This window comes from Carassius auratus, unplaced genomic scaffold (assembly GCF_003368295.1).
Source record: "Carassius auratus strain Wakin unplaced genomic scaffold, ASM336829v1 scaf_tig00215316, whole genome shotgun sequence".
In the NCBI taxonomy this organism is placed as follows: Eukaryota; Metazoa; Chordata; class Actinopteri; order Cypriniformes; family Cyprinidae; genus Carassius; species Carassius auratus.
In genome coordinates, this window is record NW_020528035.1 from 424,587 (window position 1) to 440,238 (window position 15,652).

Genomic DNA, 15,652 nt, shown 5'->3' on the forward strand with positions numbered 1-15,652 from the left:
GCTTTCAATTCTTCACACCATGTTTAGAGCCCAAGTGGGAGATCTGTTTTTATCAGCGGTCTTCCCAACCAGAGGTACCTACGACAGAAATACACAGACAAATCACTCTTCGAACTGACTAAACCTTTTGGAAAACTGACTGGTTACTCTCTGCACAGGTATCAAGGAACGGTACGTATACACACTTCCATTCAACACTATCTGCACTGCAAAAAAAAAAAAAAAAAAGTCTCATCCTACTATTTTTGTCGTTTCAAAATATCTAAAAAATTCCTAAATTATTATTGAAAAGTAAAATATTGTAAGTAAAATATTTTTAAAACAAAATACATGTACTTATCCCACTACCAGATTATAATTTTTATTTTCAGCAAAATTAACTTAATTTAGTTGTTTTTCCCCTGGGAACGACTAAATATCTTACGTCATTTTGCTCATCTAGTAAATGCATCTTAACTTAGTAATTTTTTTACATTGAAAATCTAAAAATGCTTTACAGAAGAAACACAGGAAATGCCTATAGTTGTAGCTGGATAATCAAAAGATTGAACTGCTTTTATTGATTCAACATGACAAATAAACACATGATTATGACAATAATCACAATATATGACACTAATAAGCCACAGCATCTCACAGAAAGAATTATTTCAAACACTCGACCGATGTTATAAAGTTAGTTTGGAGTAAAAATATGTAATTGAATGTGGTATTTTCACATGCTTTCAGATGGAGCATAGTTTACTGCACAGAGCCATAGTTAACTGAGAAGCTATGCAAAAAGCTGTCATTATCCCGAATGATTTCTTCAATTTCATATCGTCTGCGTTGGGTTTTTTGTTTTGTTTTGTCAGTGAACTACAGCTCTTGTGTAGTAAATGCTGCTCCATCTGAAAGCACATGATGATGATTTACTGCTGAACTGGCTATACTAAACATTTTTACATGACAATCGCATTTAATTAATATTGCAGCCCTAGTAAATAAATACAAATACATGCAAAAATTTATGTTTACATACCAAATAAATTTACAGACCTGCCAACATGTACGCATTTTTCGTACTCTGCATGCATTTTGACCCATAAATACGCTTGTACGATTCGCTGCTCTCTAGGTACGCATTTTGTTGCTTATCGCATTTTGCCGATTTCAGTTTCTATGCAATCTATGATGCTGATTCTGCCGCTGATCCACAGCGTATAAGTGGAGTGAAAAGCTTTCGGCCAATCAGAGCGCTGCATGTTAACCAGCCGCCCACCTACCAAAAGTAATGATTATGAATATTTTATGAATATAATTATTAATAAACAAGTGTTTTCTGTAACAATGTCGTGTCGACTGCAAAGATAAAGTTGACGATGCTGTCTCGCGATCTTCGCAGTAGTGAACGTGCCAGAGAAATGCACTTTTCATACTGATTAACGTTACATAAGCAGAGAGCAGTCAGTTTTCTTTCGTTTTGAATTGTTCTGTTCAACCCTCTGGAGTCGATTAACGCATATACGCATTATGAGTCATTTTCTCCTGATAACCCCGAAAAGAACTTAAATTACACTTTCAGTTTTAATCGTACAGACAAGAGCAATACATCAATCGAATCTGTAAAGGGTCTACTTTTATTTGTATACAGACATAACAACAAAACTTTGTGCACTTATAAAATGAAGATAACAGACAAGGTGTGGTGTCTGCAGCCTTTGTCTGCGCTGATCTTCATTTACAAACACGTCATTAAAATTAACTGTAACTCTGTGAATACTCAACGAAGAGACATGAGAGAGATATCTATAGAAAGCCTGACATGTCTACTTTAAAACCAAACAAGTGCCGTATGAAAACAACGGAATGTCCGTTTTTCACGTCACCCTTCATTATATCTAATTCGACCACAACCCAGCGCAGAACGCGCTATTCAGTTTCTAATGTTAAATAAAGTTTTTATTTTTATTTTACTGTTTGCTTTTTCCAAACTATAATTCCTGACTAAATGTATAATCAAATGAAACATTATGAAGTTTCAATATGCAATACTATACCATTCAAAAGCTTGATATAAATAATATAAATGTAACAAATAAATGTAACCGTAACAAATGTAACAAATAATGCTATTCTTTCAATTTATCCCCCCGAAAAAACCTGAAAAAAAATATTCTCCACTCTTTTCAACATTAATAATAATCTATTAATATTAGCACAGAGATGTTTAGTTCTCTCGTGACAAGAAAAGTCATAATTGCCTCCAAAGGCAGCATTTGTTACAGCATTTGTTACAAAGAGACTCTGTAAAAAAAAAATATATATATTTGTTGACACTTTAGTAGTTGATTCACTACTTAAAAAAAGCCAAATCTGCAACCTTTAACACGTTAAACAATGCAAAAGTTTAAACACTATACATGGAAAATTATAAAAAAAAAATGTTGTTTGTTTTTAGCAAACTGATTTTATATATATACAGTATTGTTTAAAATAATAGCAGTACAATGTGACTAACCAGAATAATCAAGGTTTTTAGTATATTTTTTATTGCTACGTGGCAAACAAGTTACCAGTAGGTTCAGTAGATTGTCAGAAAACAAACAAGACCCAGCATTCATGATATGCACGCTCTTAAGGCTGTGCAATTGGGCAATTAGTTGAAAGGGGTGTGTTCAAAAAAATAGCAGTGTCTACCTTTGACTGTACAAACTCAAAACTATTTTGTACAAACATTTTTTTTTTTCTGGGATTTAGCAATCCTGTGAATCACTAAACTAATATTTAGTTGTACGACCACAGTTTTTTAAAACTGCTTGACATCTGTGTGGCATGGAGTCAACCAACTTGTGGCACCTCTCAGCTGTTATTCCACTCCATGATTCTTTAACAACATTCCACAATTCATTCACATTTCTTGGTTTTGCTTCAGAAACAGCATTTTTGATATCACCCCACAAGTTCTCAATTGGATTAAGGTCTGGAGATTGGGCTGGCCACTCCATAACATTAATTTTGTTGGTTTGGAACCAAGACTTTGCCCGTTTACTAGTTTGTTTTGGGTCATTGTCTTGTTGAAACAACCATTTCAAGGGCATGTCCTCTTCAGCATAGGGCAACATGACCTCTTCAAGTATTTTAACATATGCAAACTGATCCATGATCCCTGGTATGCGATAAATAGGCCCAACACCATAGTAGGAGAAACATGCCCATATCATGATGCTTGCACCTCCATGCTTCACTGTCTTCACTGTGTACTGTGGCTTGAATTCAGAGTTTGGGGGTCGTCTCACAAACTGCCTGTGGCCCTTGGACCCAAAAAGAACAATTTTACTCTCATCAGTCCACAAAATGTTCCTCCATTTCTCTTTAGGCCAGTTGATGTGTTCTTTGGCAAATTGTAACCTCTTCTGCACATGCCTTTTTTTTAACAGAGGGACTTTGCGGGGGATTCTTGAAAATAGATTAGCTTCACACAGACGTCTTCTAACTGTCACAGTACTTACAGGTAACTCCAGACTGTCTTTGATCATCCTGGAGGTGATCATTGGCTGAGCCTTTGCCATTCTGGTTATTCTTCTATCCATTTTGATGGTTGTCTTCCGTTTTCTTCCACGTCTCTCTGGTTTTGCTCTCCATTTTAAGGCATTGGAGATCATTTTAGCTGAACAGCCTATCATTTTTTGGACCTCTTTATAGGTTTTCCCCTCTCTAATCAACTTTTTAATCAAAGTACGCTGTTCTTCTGAACAATGTCTTGAACGACCCATTTTCCTCAGCTTTCAAATGCATGTTCAACAAGTGTTGGCTTCATCCTTAAATAGGGGCCACCTGATTCACACCTGTTTCTTCACAAAATTGATGACCTCAGTGATTGAATGCCACACTGCTATTTTTTTGAACACACCCCTTTCAACTAATTCAACTAATTGCCCAATTGCACAGCCTTAAGAGCGTGCATATCATGAATGCTGGGTCTCATTTGTTTTCTGAGAATCTACTGAACCTACTGGTAACTTGTTTGCCACGTAGCAATAAAAAAATATACGAAAAACCTTGATTATTCTGGTTAGTCACATTGTACTGCTATTATTTTGAACAATACTGTATGTATATATATATATATATATATATATATATATATATATATATATATACACACACACACACACACACACACACACACACACACACATAATAAACGCATAATAAACACAGTACACATGGATATATTATGTAAACAAAAACTTAATTTTGTATGTGATTAATTGTGATACATTTTTGACAGCACTAAATTTTAGTATAAACAGGACAAAAATGGTAAGATAAGCTTTTTTTGCAGTGTGTGATAACAGCAGAGCACAATTTGTGAATATTCACTTTTTCATGCTGTTTGTTTTTCCTGTGCCTTGTCTTGTTACTTCTCAGTGTTACATGCAACTGGAAAGTACAAAGGCAGCTGAAAAAATGGTTGCACATTACAGTCGGAGTCCTTGCGAATTTTGGGGGTCGGTGCTGAAAATAGCTATGTGCAGGAAAGGGGATTCTCTGATTCGCTGGTAGGTATTCACATTAAAACCGTCACTTACTAGAGTGGTTACACAAATGATAAAATACATTTCCACTGTTGACTGAGGCAATAGTAAGGATGTACAGTTGGCCCCAGACAGCATTTAAGCACACTTTAAAATGTCATTGAACGAGAAATATGCAAACAATTCTTGCCGGAGCATTTTTCAGAACTAACTTCACTTTTCTGTAGTACAGGTCATTAAAGGAGTAGCTCACCCAAAAATGACATTTTGAGGAAAATTTACTCACCCTCAGGCCATCCAAGATGTAAATGAGTTTGTTTCTTCATCAAAACCGATTTCATCACTTGCTTACCCATGGGTCCTCTGCAGTGAATGGGTGCTGTCAGAATGAGTGTCCAAACAGCTGATAAAACAGAACAAAAATCCACAAGCAATCACATGACTCCAGTCCATCAATTAAATGCTTATTGTGGTAAAAAAAGGCCATCGCTTGTTGTTCTCTCTCATCAAAATCCACAGACGTATTTGCTTAATATATGCATATTTCCCTCTTGATTGAGACGAGACAACTTTTTCACTGGAGGAAGAAATATTATTGTTAGAGGATTTGTTTTTGTCAGAAGCAACCATTGAAAATTAACATTTTAATGATGAATTCGTTTCTTAAAAAACATGCAGCTATTTGCCTCACAAGATGTTAATTGATTGATTGGAATGGTGTGGATTACTTGTGGGTTATTGTGATGTTTTTACCAGCTGTTTAGACTCTCATTCTGATGGCACCCATTCACTGCAGGGGATCCATTGGTGAGCAAATCGTGTAAAGCTAAATTTCTCCAAATCTCTTCCGATGAAGAAACAAACTAATTCACATCTTGGGTGGTCAGAGGGGTAAGTACATTTTCAGCCTATTTTCATTTTTGTGCCATTCCTTTAAGTGTGGGCATATTCAGATTTTTAGTTTTTTAAGTTAGACCGTTTTTTTTTTTTGTCTTTTCTTTTGTTGTTTTATTTGGAACCTAACAAAATGCTTTTTGATACATTTTGTTTGCTTGTGCTATGTATTTATTTTTTTATAAATAGACAGAACTGTTTGTGGTTCCAGCAAACCCATCGTTTCCTCATAAGTTCACCATCAAGTTAGGCACATCCACCATAACTCCTTCAAAAACAGCCAGAGGCCTTGGAGTTATGATTGATGATCAGCTGACTTTCTCAGACCACATTGCTAAAACTGTCCAGTCCTGCAGATTTGCTTTATTCAACATCAAGAAGATCAGGCCCTTTCTTTCAGAACATGCTGCACAACTCCTTGTTCAAGCTCTTGTTCTGTCCAGGCTGGACAATTGCAATGCTTTCTTGCCAGGTCTTCCAGCCAGTTCTATCAAACCTTTACAATTAATCCAGAACACGGCAGAAAGATACATTTGTCATAACCCGAAAAGAATACACCCCTTTTCATTAATCTGCACTGGCTACAAGTGGCTGCTCGCTTAAAATTCAAGGCATTGATGTTTGCATATAAAACTACCACTGGCTTTGCACCCCTTTATCTAAATTCATTATTTCAGACTTATGAAGCTTGCGTTCTGCAAGTGAACGTTGCTTGATTGTGCCATCCAAAAGAAGCACAAAGTCACTTTTACGGACTTTTAAATTAAATGTTCCCTCCTGGTGGAATGACCTGCCCAACTCAATCCGAGCAGCTGAATCCTTAGCTCTTTTAAGAATCGGCTTAAAACCCATCTCTTCCATCTTTATTTGACCTTCTAACTTTAGCACGCACTATTCTAATTCTGTTGTTAAAAAAAATATATATATATATATATATATATATATATATATATATATATATATATATATATATATATATATATTAGTACTACCTTTCTGATCTTTTTGTATTCTATTTTCTTTTTATTTATTATACAAATTAAAATACCTCTAACACTAGCTTGCTCTATTCTTTTACTATTCTGTTTTCTTTTTATTTATTATATTATTTAAAAGCCATTGCTACATGTACTGCATTTAAGCTAACTGAGACTTGTTATAGCACTTATATTTCATTGCTCTTTTTTATGTTTTTCATTGCTTCCATTGTCCTCATTTGTAAGCCATTTTGGATAATCGTGTGCTAAATGACTGAATGTAAATGTAATGTTAAAAATATAACTGACATTATTAAGGTGACATCAGATATAAGGAAACACTATAAACGACTATTTAAAAAAATATTATCAGCAATATTATTGCAGGTGTGTATAAACATTATTTGTAACTGACTACCTTGAAATAGTTTTTACAAAATTACTTCAGCCAAATTCAGACATATAAAACTTTCATGTAAAATTGGAAACTAGGAAAATCTTCCTAGTGCAGAGAACATTTTTTCATGTGTGCATGTAATGTAACTACCCTTGGCAGAGTAACAAATAATAATTATTTTCTCTTGGTTGTGACATCTTCAGTTTATGCTCTTTTACTATAGGAGATACCCTGAAAATGCAGAGGAAAGCGAGTTTAAAAAGGAAACAAAAGAAATTAAACCAAGCACTGAAAGGAGAGAAAATGACCAGGTAATCAAAACTGGTGCAAAGGAGGTAACATGGACACATTTGACCAAAATTCTTCTTATGCTTTAACTAGAACCATTTTGATCTAAAAAGTCACCCTTAAATGCAAAACTTAAACTTAAATGGGTCAGTTGAAGGAAAGCTGGCCTAGGAATATTTGATCTCTGTCGGTAAAAATCATTTAAGAGAAAACGTGTGTGCAGAACCAGCACAGTTCTTTGCCGGATTGTGAAGGGGTTGGTGGAGATCCAGTTTGTGAAACTAAAGATTCGGAAAAGAATAGTCAACTGGACAAAACCCCTCTCAACCCTTATCAACCAGACCAAATTGTTGGTAAGTCCATCACACACTTGCATGTATTATGAACTCCGTTTGGGGGAACTAAATTAGCTAGAGTGGGGGGACTATATTGGCTATAATTATTTGACTATACAAAATTTTGCTTCAAATGTTTTTTTCATTAAATGTTGTGCTTCATAAACAACAAAAATTATCTAATAATTTGAAGTTTTATTGCCTTTGATATCTCTTTCTTCATTTTCTAAAACTAGTTTGCCTTATTCAGGTGTGAACTACGTCATCCCAGTGACTGGCTTCTTTTGCAAGCTGTGTAACATATTCTACACTGATGAGAAGAAAGCAAAATCAGAGCACTGCCGCAGCCTTGAACACTACAACAACCTCAAGGTGACTGCAATAAATTTTTTCCCATGTATTTTCCATTTTCCTAAAAATGGTCTGTTCTTCTTGGTTCTATTAAGCCACTTCTTCTGAAATATGTAATGGGCTCAGATTGGTTAGCTTGTGTGCTTCCGGGGGCAAGGGTTTTAGGGTTTATGATGTCACAAACAAAGTAAAAAAGTAAACATTTTCTCTGAAATTGGTTAATGGTCAAATGGCATGCAGGTAAACAAAATATTTAACTTTTTATTATGTGTTTTAATTTGATTATTTTAAACGTATTTATTTTAATTTCACATGGTTTATGATTTTAATTCTGAGCTTTTCATTCAACTCAAAAAAAAAAAAAAAAATGCAGTTCCTTTACAAACCCCAGTTTGGGAAGCCTTGATATATTATAATGTTTAAAACACTTCAAGTTGTTAATTCTATAAGTATAATGTATTTTTTTACTGTTTAACTTTTTTACTTCATTATAGAGCAGTATTATCCTTTTAAAAGCAATGTGATAAACGAGGACAAAAGTAATCTAAAAGTAATGAAAAAGTCTGATTATATTTACCTAAAATGTGTAATATAATGGATTATGTTACTGACTAACATTTTTGTAATGTAATTTGGAATCGGTAACATATCAATATGTAGTTTCATAACAAGGTTCGAGAGGAGCACGTCAGATACTTAGCCTAATTAGCACAGGTGGAGCCACTTAAGATAATCAACCTTAGGGTATAAATACAGCTGATTTAGCCTACCTGTCTCCAATGACGGTTTATCAGCATCCTGGTTCACTCTGTCTGCCATCTTATCACAGACCCAATTTTCCTTCCACCGAGGAGATCCATACCGGGGATTTTTCAGATCTGCTACTTTTGCTGATACCCATGATCATTAAACACGGCCGCTGAGCACCATCAAACGTCATTGCGACAGCTGCTCTTCTCGCCAAGCCACACGTCTTGGCCAATAGACCGTGCAAAGCCCGAGCTCGCCTCACTCGACACCACGATTGATCCGATCAAGACCGGGCTCTCCTCGAGCGCTGGAATCACACCTCAGTTCTTACCCACCGCGGCTCAGCCTGTCACCGCGGCTTTTCCGGCCGAGGCACAGTTTGAGGCTGCCTCCTCTAGCGGCGCAGACCGCGCGTCGTAACCAATACATTTTCAGGTGAAGACGCTAAATACAGGTTCGCGGCTAGAAAGTAGTGTGGGATCTGCTTGGAGTTCCGATCACATACGTATACGGAAATTTCAGATCCGATTTGAGCCTCGGATGCGTTCAAATATTTGAACTTCTGCGACTAGACCATATGCGAACGCCCAACCAGATGTGATGTATTCTAATCAAATCTATCTGTGCAAGGTCAGAATTACCAATATTTTGTTAACTTTAACATTATTCTTCAAACACTATTTATGTAAAATGGTGGTTTATAATAATTATGGGAGAAATAATTATTAAACCATTATTTACTTGATTAGCCCCATAAAACCTACTGTTTTATTTTGGGGGTCATCTGATTTGTGACGATGTATTCATAAATTATATTCATTAAAATTATTAATTTTACCATGGTGAACATGCCAAGGTAACAGTTGCTGCACGACCAGTTTGAAAGTTCTGCACGACTGCCTAGAGGGAGAAATGTGACAATCGTGTCCAAATTTCGTGTGCCATGGAAGGTGGCTTAGTTTGTTAAATGAGGTTATGATGTAGTTCTGTTGGATGATGATGCCATTTTTTTTTTACCACGAAGCCAAGGCATTTTTTCCAGAGTCGTCATCCACACTGAAATGTCCAAAGATATTATCTGCCTTACCATTCATGTTTAAACCTCACACAGACATAAGTTTCATGCAATTATTCTGACAGGAGCAATTTATTTAGGGACATATTTCGCCATTTACTGGCATGATCGCTTAGAATTTATCTAATATACCACTACCCTCGTTTTGCCGTAGGGCAGCAAGTGTGAGTAAAAATTCTGTTGTCTTTCTAGGACTATAATATGAAAAGCATGAAAGTAAATATCTTTAGAAACTGCTTGGAAGTGAATAGCACATAACTGCAATTAATGTTATTGCCATGATCATGTCTATTGGTATGTTTTACAAGACTAAATGATATTCATTGTTTTCAGAAGCCTCTGTTTCCACAGTCTATACTACAATGTGAAACCAGTGTTCCAAATGTATCCATTTTGGAGGCTGTTTAAAAAGGCTGGAAGGCCAGAACAAGAGGAATGATGCTTTTCCAACAGGAACGTACTAATGTGGACAGAGGCTTAAGGAATTATCAAATTAGGCAACCAATCGCTAAGCTGGCAACACAGTAGGTTACGCATTAATTTTTTAGGTTGCCCCATCAAATGTTACTAACCTGTCTACTCTTCCCACAGCCAAGGAGGGGGAAGATGGGCCTAGTGGTTAGAGAGTTTGACCCCTAACTCTAGGGTTGTGGGTTCGAATCTCGGGCTGGCAATACCATGACTGTGGTGTCCTTGAGCAAGGCACCGAACCCCCAACTGCTCCCCGGGCGCTGCAGCATAAATGGTTGCCCACTGCTCCGGGGGTGTGTTCATGGTGTGTGTGTGTGTTCACTGCTGTGTGTGTGCACTTTGGATGGGTTAAATGCAGAGCACGAGTTATGAGTGTGGGTCATCATACTTGGCTGAATGTCATGTCACTTTCACTTTTTTTTTCACTTTCAACAACTACAGCAGTCGAAGCAAGCTCCGCAGGCGGCCAAAGCAGCTATCTCTCCTATTCTTCTCGTGCTCCCCTTTACTTATCTGCTTTCCGTATCTCCTCACTGCCGCAGCAGTGTCTGCACCCGCAGGAGCCTTTTCTGTATCTACCACAGCAGTGTCTGCTCCCGCAGGAGCCTTTTCTGTATCTCCTCACAAAAAAAAAAAAAAAAAAAATCCTTTTTCATCATTCAATGGGTCGTGGTTCTCCTCTGGCAAAAGTCGACATCACCTCCGCTTCACAGTTATGCCTATTCATCCTAGGTGGTGGTGATAGTATTACGTATCGATTATAGTCAAGACGATATTAGACTCATTCTCCTATAATTGTATTTTATTATCCTTATTAGGCGGCCTACTATAATTCAGCTACCAAACTGCTCCGTTATTCCATTTCACGCTTGCCCGTGCTTGCAAGGATGATTCGAGCCTGTAGGCAGTGAGGAAGTCTCAATCCACAAACAGACATACATCGTCTGCAGATACAAGGTATTTCATTGCACTTTAACAAGTAATCTGGTATGCACAATATTCTAAACAAGCCTCACTAACTAAGTTTAATGCCACAGTTATGTTAGAATGTATCTCATTCTTTTGTTTCTGTGGTGTTGTGTCGGTCTCATCATGAGGCGCGTACGACCAATGCATCAGTTTCAACTAAACCTTACTCCAAATATATTTACCTGTTTTGAATACTATATTTAACATGTTCGTTTACATCCATATTAGGGTTTAATTGTTGAACTTTAAATGAAATCCTCTATTGTTTCACCATTGACCGATTTCCAGATCATTTAGATAGATAACTTCCGTGTGCAGATGCGGCAATTTTTCACAAGACAAGCGAGATGACAGTAGTACCCGATTACCCAGATTAGCTGTTTTAAATATAATAATTTTATATTTAACATCAGTTTATCAGTGCATCTGAAAGTATATATTCTTTTAGACTATCGGTGATTCCATAGGCTTTATTTCTTTCACCTGCATGGTTTAAAACAGCAAAAAGTCATGCCACGACAAGAACATAGTCTCTCTCTCTTCCTCCACCCAAGCACGATTACATATGTTTACTTATCGTCGATCTCACGCACTGACAAGATGACGATTGACAATGGCCATATCGCTGATTAATGGCACTCATCTGGGGTACACTGGCACAGGAAATTCTATTTATTTTTTGTACACTTAATTTTTCAAATACAATGACTGCACCAAGATTTTCTGACTATATCGGAAGCAGCTCATTGGATTTGTTAAACAATTATGCAGTAATCCTCATAAGCATCTACCCTTTAGACAGCCAAATTGTTCCTAGTATTGAACCCCTGTCAGGCACTGCAAGAGTGCTCCCGTCTTGATCCAACCTTTGCCTTTTCCATAAAAAAATAAAATAAAATTCCCTCCTTCACTGTCTGGCCAAATACTGGCCATACAACTTTACCTTTCTGTCTTACGTTCGGAGTGGCTTTCCCGTTTGATGTCGTGAGTATTTACCTCCCTTCAGACGTCGGTGAGAGTCTCCCATCTAGACCACATTACTTTTCCTTTCTACAGTCGGCGAGGCTTACCTATTCGACTCCGTGAGTATTGAGCTCCCGTCAGATGTTGGTAAGAGTCTCACGGCTAGACAACTTTTTTCATCCTTTGGTCAAAAAGGCTTACCCATAAGATGCCATCAGTATTGAGCTCCCACGGAATGCTGGCGTGAGCCTCCAGGCCACACACCCTTACCTTTTCCTCCTACAGTCAGCGAGGCTTACCCATCCAATGCCTTGAGTATTGAGCTCCCATCGGACTTCGGCGAGAGCCTCCCGGCTAGACAACCTTACCTTTTCCTTTCTATGTCCGGAGAGGCTTACCCGTCCAATGCCTTGAGTATTGAGCTCCCATCGGATGTCGGCGAGAGTCTCACGGCCACCTAACTTTTCGTTCCTGTTTGACGGGTGACAGTACTCGCTGTACTGTCTCCAAATAGGTAAAGTTGCTCCCACTGGAGTACATAGGCTCTTCCGACCTGCTAACCAGCTGACTTTCTAAATATTAGCCCCCGCCAGATCTCAACGCTATTGTGGGGGGGTCCTTAGTCTGGCGGCTGTCCTTTCCGCTATTGCTTTTTGGGGGGTACTCTAGGTTCGGGCCTTTCCAGAGCTCGGAGCCCCTTCCCTGGACAGCACGCCAAATATGCATTATAATACTTCAGCTAATTATATGTAAGTGTGGACTCGTGAATTGTAAGTAATCTACCCACTTCTGGTTGTGTGCACGGGTGAAATTTAACTAAAAAAAAAAAAAAAAATGTGCAAAAGAAGGCGCAAAAATGTATTTCTCAAAAGTCTTTAAGGATACAAGTATCAAAACAAAACCTTACAGCCCAGCATAAAAGCTGTCAATATGGTACAACGCTGCCTCTTTGACTCTTGCTGTTGATTTGAATGGTGATGGTTTTTATTTTAAGTGTCTCAGAAATGTAGATGCTGCTTTTCTGATGTTCATTGTATTTTTGTGTCTTTTTTCCAGCTGCTAAATCATTCCAATCCAGTCACTAGAAATTTCTCAGTTTGTGAATTGTTGTTACCAAAGCCATTTATTCCTGAACTTTCTTCCATCTGTTACTGGAAATTGCTGGTTGATATGTCATGAAATCAGTACGTTGGGAATGTTGTGAACAAATACGATCTTCTCATTCGTGAACGAGTTGAATGAACTGATACATAGCTCGTTCATGAATAAAATGAATGAGAGTATACAGGGTCAGTCGGCCAAGAATGTAAATCTCGATCAGCAATCAGCAGATACAAAGCGCAGTTATGGGTGCACAAACATTTGTTTTCATATTTAGCATACAGAACATAATTCCATGTTTATTCCCCGATTTATTAATGTGAATATATTATATATGAATTGTCTGAATAATTAAAATGTTTAATTATGCAAGAAAACCTTGTGCTTTGTTCATCTGAACAACTTATTTAGACTATTTATTTAATGTGATCATGCTCACACTTTAATAAAGCCAAATCAGTTTTTGTCACAAGTAAATACATTTGTCGACTTAAGACATAACACATAAGACACTCTTTTTCGACACCTGCTGAATCAGTGTACTGAATGAATCAGTGAACGAATCAGAATTATTTTGGTGAAAGAACTGAAAATCAATGAATCTCTTGAAATAAACATTTCCATCACTAAATTCCACGCAACATAAATGGATTTAAAAAAAAACAATGGTTTTTAGTGACCCGCCCCAACCCGTCCCACTAATAAAGTGCCAATTTCTTTACCCACCCCGACCCGATCCGTGGGTTACTAGAGGATACCATCACTAGAGCATCACTAGAGGATACCATTCCCCGGAGCTTTGCATTGTGTATTTGTCTGAAAGACAAGTTTCATAAAATTCTAAATTTATTATAGCCTAGACTTTCTAGCAAAGCTCGCTCCGTTTATAATCACTAAAAAGCTTTCAATCATCTTAGTTTATGGCAGTCTCATAAGGTTCCATTGTTTAAATCGCATCTGCACTGTTATGAGATTATTCATGAACTTGAAAAACTGCGCTTAAAACAGTTTTCAGGGGTGAGTGAATTTTGACTAAATAAAACCCCTCTAATTGGCCTGATAGGTCTGTGATTGGCTACATTGTAAGTTTAATGCAGAATTCATAACACTCATATATGTGAAAGACAACCGGACACTCCAGATCACATAATGCCATGGAGAATTTAGAAATGATATTAAGAATTTGAGAGAATAAATCTTTTCTCAGATAACAAAGATAACAGGAACTCGGCATCCAGTCTCTTCTCTTTTGGAATACGATTTTTTTTTTGTTGTTGTTGTTTTTTATATATACACTGTTTTTTTCGAAATGCCGCCACCACTTTCACCCTTTTGTGCAACAGCAGCTGCTCTGGGAACGTGATCTAAGCTCAAATCTGACTTTACGGATCATTTCATTGTGGAGCAATGGGGGAAAAAACGGCACATAGCAGGAAAAAAAAATTAAAATCCTCACTTTTTCACACCGCGAATGCTTGTGCCTGGTGTGAATAGCCCCATAGGGATCTATTGTTTAGATTCAAAAGTGTCTTCAAGCCGAATTTTCACTTTCAGTGTGAAAAGCCCTTTATGCAGAAAAACGATCGGTCTGTGCAAGAGACATTATTTACAACATTATAAACACAAGCACATTTTGCATCATTATTGGGTGCTTTAGTAATATAACTGCATATATATGTAGTCATTGCTTGCTTGCATGAACTGGTGAATCAGTTAATTGAACCAGCTTGCGAAAAAGTTAACTTCCCCATTTTACTGAGGCTCTGGATTAAAGATAATAATGTTGTAAATTACTTGAAGTTTATTGTACAGACTGATCATTTCATTTCATAAGAACTCAATATATTATCAGGAGCCACGGCAATTAATCTTGTGTTGCCTGTATATGGTTTTTTGACCATATACAGTCACCTACATTTTGCATGGCCTGAGGACGAGTTCATTTTTGGGTGAACTATCCTTTTAATAGTGCTTTTTTAAATTTATTTTAAATAATATGTAGGACAAAATTATGACTAGTACAGATAAGTGCCATGTGATGTGCCATCGATAAAACTGCATGGCACAAGCTGGCATCTAATCTCCCAGCCAATGAAATGACATGTTTCCTATGCCTCTTGTCCTGGTTATGTGGATGAACTTACATATTGTTTTTTTTTTTTTTAGCTTAAACATGCTGAAGTTGTGGAAGAGGCAGATGGACACCAAGATGGCTGAGTGAAAAAACACAAAGAAGACAAAGGCCTTGTACTTTTGAGCCATTGTTTTTTATTTGTTTTCATTCCAGTTAATTTCCATATTCTTTCTGTTCAAATGTTTTGTTTTTCACCATGTTACAAGAGTGAGTGAGTGAGTGTGTGTGTGTGTGTGTAAGGCAGATTTTGTGGACAAAATTGTGTAGCCATTGTGATGGTTTGGATGTTCAACAATTAGCAGAACGAACGTGTATATCAGCTAAACGAGAATGTTACATTAAGCTTTGAAATAAACTCATGTTTGTTTACTGTCACCTGTATGCATAATATGAAATCTTCTCCATTTCTACATAAGAGCAGGGTACC

At 37.1% G+C, this 15,652-nt stretch overlaps 1 protein-coding gene across 2 annotated transcripts in view; it reads left to right on the top strand.

Annotated features, from left to right (window-relative positions):
• The window catches only part of LOC113094233 (matrin-3), a 34,439-nt gene extending 18,839 nt beyond the window's left edge, over positions 1 to 15,600 (top strand). For both annotated transcript variants that reach the window (XM_026259918.1, XM_026259919.1), the window contains 6 exons: positions 28 to 171; positions 4,414 to 4,544; positions 7,012 to 7,099; positions 7,300 to 7,429; positions 7,662 to 7,783; positions 15,258 to 15,600. In XM_026259918.1, coding sequence (XP_026115703.1) covers positions 28 to 171; positions 4,414 to 4,544; positions 7,012 to 7,099; positions 7,300 to 7,429; positions 7,662 to 7,783; positions 15,258 to 15,308 — 666 coding nt within the window. In that variant the 3' untranslated portion in view covers positions 15,309 to 15,600. The remainder of the gene's footprint in view (positions 1 to 27; positions 172 to 4,413; positions 4,545 to 7,011; positions 7,100 to 7,299; positions 7,430 to 7,661; positions 7,784 to 15,257) is intronic.
• Positions 15,601 to 15,652: the final 52 nt, after the last annotated feature.